Raw genomic sequence first — 14229 nt, forward strand, 5'->3', positions numbered from 1 at the left:
AGAAAACCCTGGAAGCACGGGGAGAACATGCAAACTCCACACACACAGGGTGGAGGCAAGGTTTGAACCCCCAACCCTACCCCCTTCTCCTGCTCTCATATTAGAAAAATAATACATCTAGCTTTTTAAAGGCAGGACACATGCAGCCTTACATAACTTATATATTACACCTACAGATTAAAAAGAGCTGCACATCTTGTGTCTAACACTCCCAATCAAAACTCAAGTGTGTAATATAAGGGAAAATGCAAGATCCCACCACACCACATGCTGACCATCTGCACAAAAATACAAACAGCTGTAATCCAGAAATAGCAGAGGGAAAACAATATGTACTACTATCACTTCACTGTAATAGATTAAACTCTTTTACTGTAATTCTGATATTTTTACTGCAAAGAACATGGAACACAATTCTAATTTAAATGCAAGTGTGTAAAACCTAAGAAAAGGAGTCAACTGGCTGAGACATTGGATGTTTATCTCCTGTTCCTCCATGTTGAGTGCTGTTTTATTTCTTGAGGGTTCTTTAAATATTAAATAGTTCTAGCTAAAGGGGCTTTACTTTAAGCTGTTCACTTTTAGACAAAAACAGTTATTCATTATTCTTAGCCTCCAGAAAAGGGTTCTACTTGAAGCTCTTCATGATAGAGAAACACTCTGTTATAGGGTTCTCTCTAGAGAAACCCTGAAGGAACAAAGCAGCTCTAAAGGCCACTAGATGGAACATTTGTTTCTATAAAAAAATGTTCTAAGGCCTTGCGTACTGAAGTGCAGTTAAACTTTTTAAAAGCCCAAGCATACAACAAGCTCATTCAAGCATATAGTTAGCAGATGGAAGTTAAGGTACATTATATGGCCACCATCACACCCATATGTTGTTCTTCTTCAAACTGTTCCCTCAAAGTTGGAAACACACAAATGTCTAGAATGTTTTTGCTTGTTGTAGCATTAAGATTTCCCTTCACTGGAACTCCATGTCTTCGAGCTCCATGAAGACATGGTTTGCCAAAGTTGGAGTGGAAGAATTCGAGTGGCCTGCACAGAGCCCTGATCTCAACCCCACTGAACACCTTTGGGATAAACTGGAACGCTGATGGCACCCTGGGCCTCCTCACCCAACATCAGTGCCCTACTGATGAGCACAAATCCCCACAGTCATGCCCTAAAATCTAGCTCCCAGAAGAGTGGAGGTTATTATAACAGCAAGGGGGGAAAGGATGTTCAGCAAGCACATATGGGTGTGATGGTCAGGTGTCCACAAACTTTTAGCCATATAATGCATTTTCCTGGGATAGAAACACTTGTGATCAATAGCAAGGAACCTTTACTTGCTATTAGGTTTCATCTTAGACCACTATACTCACAGTTTAAACTCTTGCAGAAAATGAAAATGCCATCAGTTCTGAGCCACAGGAAAATTGCTAACTATCTGCTAGAATTTCCTTTCTAGAGAACTACACACCCACATACCAGCTCAGTGCTCAGTCAGCGTGCCAGGCACGTTCTTCTCTGATATCTGAGCATGCTCATTGTGAGATTTCTCTACATCAGTGTCGTGGCACTTCAGTGCTGGAATGAGCTTCCTTCTGCATTCTGAACAGCCTCATGTCTCCTTAAAAGGCTACAGATAATGTCTAGGATAATGCTTCTTTGCATATCTCTGCACTGACTATTGTTTGTTACTGTTTTTTCGTTACATAATAGAATCCTCTAGCACTGGTTCAAATCAGCATTAGTCTTATTATTCTCTAGTCTTTCAGATTCTGAATCATTCCATATTTTCCAAGTACTCTATTGTGCTTTCAGCTGTTCGCACTTTTGTAAGTTGTTCTGGATAAAAGCATCTGCCAAATGACTAAATGGATTGGGAAAGCATTCAGACTGCTTCTTTATTTGCACTTTTTGTGTCACAGAGTTGATTTAGGCAGAACTCCAAGCACTACATTTGGCATAAACTAAGTACAGCTCATCATAGTCATCTGAAGCGTAAGGAGTAGCATCACACTATTGATGTGTTTCTTAGTGATGGGGAGACTGAGGATTGAGGAAGGGCTACTGAAATGAAAACAGCCAAATACAGAGAGGTTTTGAAGAAAAGCTCACTGATGCTTCCTGTCCAGTTTGACTTAGCTTGAGCAGATCTTCCAGGAAGAATTAATAAACCTCCAGAAAAATGAGGCCTTAAATGTTTTGGGGTCTATCTGTAGGACAGCACTTTCCTCTGAGTGTGTTCAGCTGCTCTGTGATGCAGCATGAGCAGTAGATTGAAAAGATGCAGCGGTTGGCTTCACGTCAGCTCACTTGGTAGCTGTTGTGCAATAGGGGAGAATTAACTATTGAAAGGGAGTTGGCAATGATCATATTGGGATCTAAAGAAAAAGTGACTTGGATAGGAAGACAAAGGCAAAGGTGCTTCCACAAACTACTGAATAAAGCAGTTCAATACCTTAGGTTTCAGTTCATTAACAAAACATAGTTTGTTGTATAATGGTTTATTCGGCCAAAAATAAATAAATAAATAAATAAAAATAAAATCTGTAAAAGACATCATATTCTACTGTAATTATGGAGAAATGGTATTATTATATGGACACCTGTACGCCTGCTCATTCATGCAATTATCCATTCAGCCAATCATGTGGCAGCAGTGCAATGCACCAAATAATGCAGACACAGGTCAGAGCTTCAGTTAATGTTCACATCAACCATCAGAACAGCGGGAAAAATGTAATCTCAGTGACTTTGAGGCATGTTTGTTGGTGCCAGTGTGAATATTTTAGAAACTGCTGATCTGAGATTTTCATACACACCAGTCTCTTGAGTTTACACAGAATGGTGCAAAAAAACAGATTGAAATGTCTTGTTGATGAGGGAGGTCAGAGGAGAATGGCCAGAATGGTTTGTGCTGGTTTGACAGGAAGGCTACAATAACTCAAATATAACCTCTTTAAATAACTATTCGCAACCGTGATAAGAAGAAAAGCATTTCAGTATACACAAATTTTGAGACCACATCAGATTCCAAATCCTGTCTGTCAAGAACTGGAATCTGAGGCTACTATGGGCACACGCTCATCGAAACTAGGCAGCAAAAGACCAGGCGTTTTTTTTGGGAAGTGTGGGGAAACCGGAGAACCTGGAGGAAACCCAAGTGGACACGGGAAAACGTGTCAAACTCCACACAGACAGTTCTTGACATTAATTCTTGACATCATTAATTCTTAGATCTTGACATTAATGACAGATTCTTGACACAGGTTGACATACTGTTTTAGGGTTAATCCATTTATCGATTGATGAACACCACTGCTAATAGGGCTTGAATAAGATCTTACTTTAAAAAATGATGCTTTCTGATGTACATCTTTCATGGTTAAACACACTTTAACGCCACACTGTCCAGGAAGTCCATTTTGAGTTAATTCCAATTAGTCGTCAAGAAAGTACTCGGTTTAATTTCTGCAGTAAATTTACAAGTTACATGAAGAAAATGTGTTCGTAGATTCACAAGCGTTCTCAAGTTACACACATGACCACCTAATTACACAATATAGCATTTTACCTGCTGAAACACATTCGATCATTCACTGCAATCATGCAATGCTGCAGGCCTGACTAACCCTCTGCACATTCTTTTCACATTCCACAAGTAGTCTCTACCCTTTCAATGGTCACAGAAGTTGAAAGTCTAGTTGTTTAACTGAAAAAAAAAAAAAAAACGTGGTTGACGAACATACATTCTGACATCTCGACACACACAAGTGTCCTAAAAACACTTTCTTGCAGATGGAATGCTGCCTATATGCCGTATTCCGTACAACTCTCTCAATGCGGTATAAAAAATATACTCAGCAAAAGCACTGGGGAAAATCCAACACTCCAAACCTGTAATATGTGTAACAATAAGTTTCTTTCTTTGTTATCTTTTATGACCCAAGCCAAATTTTCTGTTCCATGCCTTAGAGGAATATCTTTCCATGCAAACTCCATATAACACCAGATGACAAAGCTGCATGAATTTCCAGACCACACACACACACACACACACACACACACAATTGGTCAAAGTCCAACTCTCTAGTATATCAGAGTATTTATTAAGGTTATTAAGATTAAGGATAGCATAAATGATTGTGTAACGTCTGCATATTTTGAATTCTGTAACCAGAAAATTACACAAGTGGTTTTTAACGGTTCAAACTTAGATCTGGATTAGTGTTATCTCAGGACACTCATCTTTGATGTTACTATAAAAATGCTACTTATGAGAAGACAGAATGTGATGTGGTAGCAGTGTAACCACAACAAATACAGGAATTTTGTTAAAAATATCATTTTACATTTAAAAGGAGTCCAATTTATGTTTGCCCACAAAAAAAAAACAAAAAAACACTGGTTTTATTAAAGGGTGTGTGCATAGGCACAGAAGAACAATAAAGAAATGTGCACTAGGCTATTCAAGAACCTATCATTAGCTCAGTTAGGGTTCGTCAGTTCCAGTCCTGGAGGCATAGAAAAAAGGAAAAAAAAGCAAGGGTGAAGCAAGGGTGATGGGTGATGGTTGGAGCAAGCAATGCAGATCTATCATTCTTCCAAAAAATAAAAATAAAAAATAAAACAAATCTAGTGACTCAGATGGACATTCGATTAAAAGGGGTAGAAAAGACTGATGCCAGATTTTACTAGAAAGTTGGTGTTTGGGATGCATTTCTTCATCAACACACCTAGTACTGTTTACCTTTATAATTTACAGTTATGGAATAGTAATGATTCATAATCGCACTTCCCAGAAGAGTTGCCCTTATGAGTCTGGTTCCTCTCACGGTTTCTTCCTCATGCTATGTTTTTTCCTTGCCACTGTCTCTGCCTTGCTCATTACAGATCTAAATTGACATCTTGATTTCCTAAGCTGCTTTGTGACATTGTTTATTGTGTTATACAAGTAAAACTGAATTGAATTGAATGGAATCAAACACCTGATTCACCTCACCATGTTTAGTAGTATAGAGCAGTAGTATAATCATCAGACTGTGCAGATTCAGGCTTTATAAGACGACAATTTGCGATTAAAGTGGTTCACAAACGCAAGCAGTACTTTACAAGTAGTATCATTTAAAGGTAGTTCTTTAACACTGTGTTTTTAAATTTCATGTCTGGCTACAGCCAAAGGTTTTTGGCAACGTTGCTACTAATTACAAGCTTAGGGGTGTTAACCACAGACCTTAATTAAGCCTCAAGCTAATTATAACATATGACATGTAAGCTCTGTGTTTAAGAGTTGAGCAAATTTTCTGTTGGACTAATTAGACGCATGCCGAATGAACTGGCCTGGCTCGATCTCACAGACATGTAGGATTTTTAATAGTATTTAATAACAAAATAGAATTACCCTTACATACATATATATATATATATATATATATATATATATAGAGAGAGAGAGAGAGAGAGAGAGAGAGAGATAGATAGATAGATAGATAGATAGATAGATAGATAGATAGATAGATAGATCCAGGATATATACATGGGGGAAGCCTGGAGCCTATCCCAGGGAACTCAGGCCACAAGGCAGGGGACACCCTGGACGGGGTGCCAACCCATCGCAGGGTACAATCACACACACACACACACACACACACACACACACACACACACACACACACACACATTCACACACCACAGACAATTTAGAGATGCCAATCAGCCTACAATGCATGTCTTTGGACTGAGGGAGGAAACCGGAGTACCCAGAGGAAACCCCCGAAGCACAGGGAGAACATGCAAACTCCACGCACACAGGTCGGAGGCAGGATTCAAACCTCCAACACACACACACACACACACACACACACACACATAGAAGAAAAAGTTCTTCAAGTTTTTTTTTTTTTTTTTTGATAATTAAAACTTCTTAGCCTCCAAAAAGGGTTCTACATGGAACCCTTTCTCATAGGGAAACACAGAACTCTACAAAGAAACTCTACACAGAACCTTCAGTGGTTCTTCAGAGGGAGAACTGAAGACTGTAATCATACTGCAGACTACTTATTATTATTTTTTTGCCTGTTTATTTTTGTACATGTTTGCTTTTCCTTCATACACTCTCAAAACAAAAGGGTACTAAACTGTACCTTTCCTATTAAAATAATTTATGCTTCAATTATGCATCTTAATTCATTTTTAAAGGTACATTATATCTATGTTTCCAGGAGATAAGGCAGCTTTTGTACATTTAGTATATATTTTTTCACCAGGAAAGTGATTAGTTTTTACAGTAAAGCTTTAAACGTACACTACAGAAAAAAGATACATACTTGAGGGTTCTAGCCCAGCAACAAGCAAAGGTAGAGTGTAGTAGCCTTTCCTTCTGAGAATGTATAAAAAGTGCCAGATACATGAATAACTGAAATGAATTATTGCATCCTGAGCGCTTACCTGGGCATCTCCGGGCTTCAGGGAAGTGCTCACAGCTTCAGAGAAAGACATGCACAAAAGTAACTCCACTTTCAGAAGAAACACTAAAAGCTGCAAGTCCATGTCAGAGCTCCAGATGAAATCCACTGATGCACAGCTGATCAAGGTGCTCAGATCAAGCATTCCTACTTCAGTAGGAAAAAAATACCCGTGCCATGTAGTCCATCTGAAAACACCTTTCTAAAGTGCTTCTTTTACATTTATGACATTGCCACAGACTCTTATTCAGAGCACTAACAGAAGTAAGCAGTACTCCCCCCTTCATAGCTGTCAGCAAAGTGCTTAAGGGAGTGTGTGTGTGTGTGTGTGTGGGAAAGAACCGCCTCCAAAGTGCACAGGCAGGACAATACAGCACATTTACTAGCATTGGAAATGTTTACAGGATTTTCTATGAATTCAAGAGTTAAAACATAGCCTCCTGCACCTTTAAGTTTTCTATACCTATACATATCTTTATTAAAACATGACCTGCAATACTTCCATGCACTTCTCAGGCTTTCAAGAAAACTCCACCTCCAACTAAAACTATAACACAGCTGCTCAGGCAGGCAAGGGCTGAATTGTGAATTGATGCATTATTTATTTATTTATTTTTGACTCCACAATCCCAGCTCATTCAAAACCAATCCAAGTCTGCAATCATCGAGAGAAAAGATACAAGAATACAAAATTCAAAAATTGCATAATCTTCTACAGCTCAAACCATTAATATTCAAGCAAGCAATGTTATGATACGAATTCATTCAATTCATCTATGTGAAAAACTGTTGTTTGATAGCTCTGGTGGCCCTCATAAGAAAACCTATTGGTCACAGACTAGCAACATGCTATCAAAGCTCATCTCACAAAACCAAAGAAAGCCACACAGTAAGATTAGAATCATGTTTAATATCACTTCCAAAAAGGAAAATCCCAAGTAAAACAGTTCATTTAAGTCTTACAAAAAAAAAAAAAACAAAAAAAAACAATGATACACTTGTTAACATGTCTACCACACACGAAACGTGAATTCTACCGGGTCAGGAAAATTAAAAGGAAGTAACAAAAATAGGAAATCACCTCTAGCACCCTTCCATCCCTCCCTCCCACCCCCGTCATGCCCCCCCTCATCTCAAACCAGAGTCCATAAACAGTAGACGGACAGTGATCGTACTGGACAAGAACAGCCACTGGAAGCAATACACAAGAGACGCTCTGGCGAAAAAGTTATGTAGACTGTGGAAAAATGGACCCATCCTTTACTTTATTCCCCATATTACATCCCCTCCCTCCCCAGCTTCCTTGGTTAGAATGAAGTCCACTGTAATCCTTTAGTAGGGCCGGTCTCTTCTTTCCTCTCTGTGCTCCCCTCTGCAAGACAAACAGGGTAAAGGAGTTAATCCAAAACAAACAAAATCACTACTTTTTGAAGTTTTACACTTAAAGGGAGCTCTGGCTACAAAAAGTTTGAGATCCCTCAACGTAATCCAGTAATATTTTGCTCAAAATTGCAATGATAAAACCAGTAATCATTTTACCTTCCTCCCATCTTGTATCCGCCACCATAGCCACCGCGATCGCCACCATAACCGCCGCGGTCTCCACCTCTGAAACCACCTCTTCCACCTCTGAAACCTCCACGGTCACCACTGTAGCCTCCTCTACCACCACGGTCTGAGGGGAAAGCAGAAGGCAAAAATTCCACATACGTAAAAGGTCACTTTGGACTAATGTATTAAGCTTAAAAGCTATTCATAGTATAGAGGGACTGAATAGAAGAAACACTGCGCCCCCTGCAGGCTACAATATTCTGGCCCTTCCCACTAACCTCCAAAACTGTCTCCAGGTTTTGGTGCACCACATTTGTTGCATTCGTATCTCCGGGCAAAGTTCATGTTTCCACAAGAGCTATGGTGAGAAAATAAGATTATTGATAAGTTTGTTTTTCTACCCAACATTACCACAAATCTACCAACATGTAAAGATACACATTAAGGTCAAGTTACGCTAAACCTGCAACCAAAGAGTACCTATACCCACTGCTGCTTTGCATCTACTATAAAGCATGTAACAACCAAAACATCCCCAGCTAGCATGTCTACACTGATCTGAAAATTGATACACCAGACATTTATAGCACAAATGCTTGTTACTGCGGTGCAACATGGAGAGGACAAAAAAATATGGCCAAACAACTTCACTTCTATTAATAGGCCTCAAATCACATACTACAAATTTAAGAGTGTTTAACATGTAGGAACTCCTAGTCAGTATGCACAACATGCTTCTAGGTGTTAAAAGTTAATTAAATGAAAATAGATTTATAGAGAAAACACATTCAGATGTATTCAATATTCACCACTCAGGTTATGCGATATACTAAATTGCTTACAGTGCTTTACTGCTCCCTAGTGTTTACGCTAGTATTGCACCATGCGGACATTTCTGTGCACACACAACCTGCGTGCAAAACCACCACAGGATACACACTGCAGCCATGCTTGTGTATCCTTGAAAATGAAAAACGACATTGGCCTGATGGCATATGGCTTGCCTCTGCATGTAGATATTCAGACACCAAACCAGCTACACAATGAGAACCTCTTTCCCCAGGATAGGAACCATGTGGCATAGATACTAAGCATCTTAAGTATCTTAAGCTTCACCTCAATTTTATTCCATTTATTAAACTTTTAATCCATTCACCTGTTGGGACAAAGCCAGTCTCCTCCTTTAACATCAAAACTGGGGCCTCCACCAAAGCCTCCTCGACCTCTGAAACCTTTCAGGGGAATAAGTGTTACACTTGCACCTCAAAAATGCAAAACCACGGTAGTTCTTCTGTTTTTTGTGTCAACAAGGGGCATTTCTAAACAGCATACCTCCACGTCCTCTCCCTCCACCTCTCTGGGAGAACTCTGCACGTCTGGTGGCGAAGGACACCTTAATGGGCTTTCCATTGAACTCCTTGCCTGGAATTCACAAAGGACTAGGTGTAAACAAAGTCACCAAGCAACTGTAGCTCAGTAAGCAGACACCACATATGCCATAAATGATCACTTAAACTGACCATCAAACCACTCAATGGCAGCTTTAGCAGAAGGAGGGTCATCAAATGAGACTGTGGCTTCACCCTTCAGTCTACCAGTGGCTTTGTCAGTGTACAGGTTAATCATAGGTTTGCCAGTCTTTTTATTCACCTGAAAAAAGGAATAACACCATGTTAAAAGGTATGGTACTAGAAAGCTTAAGGAGTACCAAGACACAAGTGATCATTAAACCTGCCTTAATAATTCCAATCTGTTTGAAGAATTCAGCAACTTCATGAGTTGTCACATCCTCTCCAAGGCCTTGGACAAAGATTGTGTTGTTGTCAGAGTTGTCCTGTTCTTCACCTACAAAAGACAAGTCTTCTTCAATACATCTGAACGCAGCTTTTAAAGAGACGTACAGAAGCAGGCCAAGTTACAAAACTCAGATATTATCCATGCTCCTTACCTGCATCATCCCTTTGACCATAGTCTCTGGGTCCTGAAAAACAGGAAGACAGGAAAGGAAAGGGAAAGCCATGAGCAACTAAAAGATATTAATCTCCAAAAGTTATTCAACATCTATGAAAAAAGTGTCTACAAGGATATGCTTGACTTTTGACAGCTATACACCAGGTTTCATCAAATGGCTGCATCCTTTGTCAACACCTTGTAATACCACAAATGTTCTTGTGCATTAATTATAAACCCCCTTATAAATCTTCTGCTAAAGCCATGTGCTCCTTCTTCGCCATAGGCACAGCTGGCATCCAGAACGCTGGCATTTTTTTATTTATTTATTTTTTAAATGTCAAAAGTCCTCATGCAACAATACCATTACCAATAAAATGAGGTGTTACATTTTAACCCAACAGCATTTACCAGAAAGGAAAACCTAACAATGGCGGGAGATCTTTGGGTTTTTTGTCAGTCCAAAAAGGTGGCTGTCAAGAGTTCACTGTTCTTTTGCCAGTTAAACTTTTTTCTCTTCATTTTCCCCAACTGAGACAGTTCTGATGCTCATCACTTACCACCGTAATTTTTGTAGCCACCACGGTCACCACCACTGCAGAGGAAAAATGGAAGATATGATGGCTTTCCTTTGTCGCAACCTGGGAGCTCAAGACTCCCCACTTATGTGCATTGTGTCCTGTCATGGTTCAAGTTTATCAACAGGCAATGTCTCCCGTTCATGAATACACTGGCTAAAGAGTTGCGCCAATAGTGCAAGTGACAATAATTGAAAATCGAGAGACATTTTACTTTCTTCCAATTTAGGATTGGGTGAATCAACTGGGTTAGTATTTATTGCTCTTCTTAGCCAAAACCGAGCAGAGCATGGAGGATTCCCTCCCAGCCCCCTCATAGCAGGAATGTGTCTAAATTTAGATGTCTACACGCTAGCTGATGCACTCGAGTTGAGCGCACTTTATTTTCTTCCATTGAGTGCTTATATGAGCTCCAATGGTTGAGGTCCAAGTTTAATTTCATTCACTTTGATACCTGTAGTATAAAATGTAGACCATGTTAACACAAAAGCATTCGACTCCATGTTTAAAAGAAATACAACACTTCAATTACACCGTTCTATGGGGAATAACTGAATGATGAACTTGTGCTTCTGTAGCGTTAAATATCCTCAATACATTCTCCAAAACACAGGGCTTTCATAACGTTTATGAGCTGCCAAAACAGCAATAGCGGAATTACTTGCAATGAGACCAATTAAAAGGTAATATTTTTAATTATGGTATATTTAACACAGGGCCACTTGTTTCAGCACCCTTAAATATGAAACTTTCGATAAAAAAAAAAAAAAATCTTTAGACCTTAAAACACAAAACAAAAGCAACCCAAACAAACTAAAGAACACTTAGTGGGGAAATAGGAAGAAAAACTTATGAACTGTAATGCATCTGATTTAAGTGGAATCTACAGAATCAAAATCAACACAAAATGTTGACACCGTCATAAAACTGTTTCGTTTAACACACAGTTTTGTTCACCGCCCTTTAGTGTTCAAGTGTCAAAATGACCTAACCTGAAATGGTCATCTTGGGAGATTAATACTAACAAAATCAACGGGCCAGCTCAGAGAATGTTGCAATAACTTGCATTCTGAGCAAATCCCGTGATCTGCCATTTTAAAAACCTATAGGAAAATGGATTGTAACAAAAACTTGTACTAGTATCAGGCAATTATATTATGTGTAGAACCACAAGGGTGTCCCCCACCCAAAATAATGCCTAGAATACATTTCTAAACCAACTACCCCACTAAATATTACGTTTATGCTGGATCAATCCCAATTACTAAATGTAATGCATCACCAAGGTCATGTTGTACTGACTGAAGTGAAAAGAAGAACTTCATGGCCACAGCCATGTAATACACTGAACAGCTTAAGCATGTGTGACTGATGAAATGAGGAATTATTGAATTATCTACCGTTAGATGAAGATTTGTGCACTTCCATCAAGTAGAACTAGCAGTAGGTAATGGTACCTGTTGGGGGGGTAGGCTTTCAGACTTACCCCACACCAGAGGGCGGGCCTCCTCCTCTTCCACCTCGGTCAAAGCCACCACGATCGTAACCCCCGCGGTCAAAGCCTCCACGATCATAGCCTCCACGATCGTAGCCACCACGCCCTCTACCCCTGTACCCCTCAGACCGGTCGCCTCCATCATCACCATCACCACCATACCGCCTGCTTTCACCTGGAAACAAGGAGACGAAAGTCTAGTTATAGTAGAATTCCAATCCAACTGGACAATCGTTAACAATTACAATCTTGGACATTTGGTAACTTTAGAAACCAAGTTGCATAGTGAAGCATCTAAACCCAATAATTATTTAAATATAGACCTGTAGCCATGACTATTTATAAAGACCGTACATGATACAAGCACACTTTACCTTCATTACGCCTTCCATAACCTCCTGATGGACCTCCATATGATCCTCCAGACTGGCCATGTCCTCCTTCAGACTGCTGCCCATAAGAGCTTTGTTGACCATAAGAACCCTGCTGTCCGTAAGACTTGTCTCCATACCTTGAGAAAGACGAATCAAGCAATGAGGGTACAGTAAACACTGGACTTGACTTAAATAAGTTGACACCACTCACTTTAAAACCAAAACGGCTAACAACTAAACAATCTTACCCCGATGAAGATTCAGAGCCTTGCTGCCCGTAACCTTCATAGCTCTGCTGTTGCTGTCCATAACCAGGGTAGCTTTGCGATGTCTGACTGTAACTCTCTGCAAAACAGAAACAAAAGAAACAATGTAGAGGCAAAACTACAAGAACAATAAGGAATAAAAGCTTGCGACAAGATTGCTTTTCTACATACCCGACTGTCCATAACCCTCATAACTCTGTCCACTATATGAGCTGCCTCCATTACCTTGACCATAACCCTAATGGAGGGAAAGAAAAGAATGTCTATGAACACTTGCCGTGCATTAAGATCTAAACAAGCTATAAACACAGGTTAGATATGATTACACCAAGCTGAGCTCATTTAGTTTTGGTTCTTACCTGCCCACCATGTTGATAGCCCTGGGATCCACCATAAGATCCATAGCTATAAGGTTGAGGAGGAGATGAACAGGTTAATCATAGTGAAAAATAACAGAATAAATAGGGATTTACAGGGAACTTGGACAACCCTTGTGTTAATTTGACAAAAAATAGTGCATTCAGAACAGCAACAATAGACGATCACTTGCCTTTGTGGGGCTCCAGGCTGCCCGTAGCCTGAATCTAGGAAAGAAACAACAAATACAGGTTAAATTTACAACGAGTACCAAATTTCCTCAAACACAAATACGCTGATTAAACAACCCGGTTCCTGAAAAAAAAAAAAGTGTATGTGTTTAAGGCCGGAGAGAAGGCGGAGGCCTAATGGCTTCCGCTAATGCGTTAGCGAGCGAGCTGGATAAAGTGACCGTATTTCGTGTACATACAGAAATTCTGCATAGTGCACTCAAAAGCCTTTATTTTATCTCATGCAGTACACTTTTCTAGAAATAAAGGGCCATTTGGCACCAACCCACTTTCGCCTTTAGCTTGCTGGCTAATATAAAAGAACACCACGCCGCGGAACAAAAAAAATGGCGGCGGCACACAAGAATATAAAGGTACAGTTTACAGGCGTCGAACATTACAACCCTGGCAGTCAACTGGACTTTAAATTATTAACCAAAGTCAACCCAAATACGTAATTTAGACATTATATTTCTCCTAATAGATCGCGCTATCTAAAGAGCTAGCTAGCTAAGCTACACGAGGCCGACGGCTCCGCCTTTGCTAACAAGCTAGCCGTCTATTCTTTTTAAACTGCTTTTTTTAAAGTCATTAATAAATATAATAATCAATAATTTTTTTTTTTACAAATCAGAGTAACATAACGCGGGATGCTCCGACATTGTATAAATATTAAAATATATCTTACTAGAAGCCATATTTCCGTATAAAATTAAAGCTGAACCTCCTCCTGCTCCAATTTAACGTTAAAACCCTCCAGCGACAGCGCGCACACTGCAGTATTTATGAACTGTGACCTGCCTGTCGGGAAATACCAAGTCATCTGAAACATGAATGCGTTTTCATTTGAAAATAAACAACTCAATGGGAAAAATGAACCACACTACAAAAACGTAAATAAATTAAATTTAACACATATACATACATTTATGTAAAAAAACATATAAATGAAATTGCAATGTAAATTAATGTA

General features: G+C 39.5%; 2 protein-coding genes across 3 annotated transcripts in view; both read right to left on the reverse strand.

The window, feature by feature from the left end:
- mmp28 (matrix metallopeptidase 28) overlaps positions 1-7207 on the reverse strand; it is a 28799-nt gene extending 21592 nt beyond the window's left edge. Inside the window, exon 1 of the mRNA XM_026941316.3 lies at positions 6439-7207. Coding sequence (XP_026797117.3) covers positions 6439-6600 — 162 coding nt within the window. The 5' untranslated portion in view covers positions 6601-7207. The remainder of the gene's footprint in view (positions 1-6438) is intronic.
- A 138-nt stretch (positions 7208-7345) lies between these two features.
- taf15 (TAF15 RNA polymerase II, TATA box binding protein (TBP)-associated factor) lies at positions 7346-14061 on the reverse strand. Of its 2 annotated transcripts, XM_026941211.3 has the most exons (16): positions 13945-14061; positions 13220-13253; positions 13029-13074; positions 12841-12907; positions 12652-12748; positions 12404-12540; positions 12021-12204; positions 10517-10551; positions 9955-9987; positions 9742-9851; positions 9527-9656; positions 9339-9428; positions 9163-9238; positions 8285-8364; positions 7995-8130; positions 7346-7827 (listed from the first exon to the last, which is right to left on the reverse strand). In XM_026941211.3, exons 1-16 carry the CDS (start codon positions 13952-13954, stop codon positions 7788-7790), a joined length of 1305 nt encoding a protein of 434 aa, XP_026797012.2. In that variant the 5' UTR covers positions 13955-14061; the 3' UTR covers positions 7346-7787. The 2 variants fall into 2 exon arrangements, with proteins under 2 accessions (XP_026797012.2, XP_026797013.2); XM_026941212.3 differs by lacking the exon at positions 10517-10551.
- Between the last annotated feature and the right edge of the window lie 168 nt (positions 14062-14229).

This window comes from Pangasianodon hypophthalmus, chromosome 21 (genome assembly GCF_027358585.1).
Source record: "Pangasianodon hypophthalmus isolate fPanHyp1 chromosome 21, fPanHyp1.pri, whole genome shotgun sequence".
In the NCBI taxonomy this organism is placed as follows: domain Eukaryota; kingdom Metazoa; phylum Chordata; class Actinopteri; order Siluriformes; family Pangasiidae; genus Pangasianodon; species Pangasianodon hypophthalmus.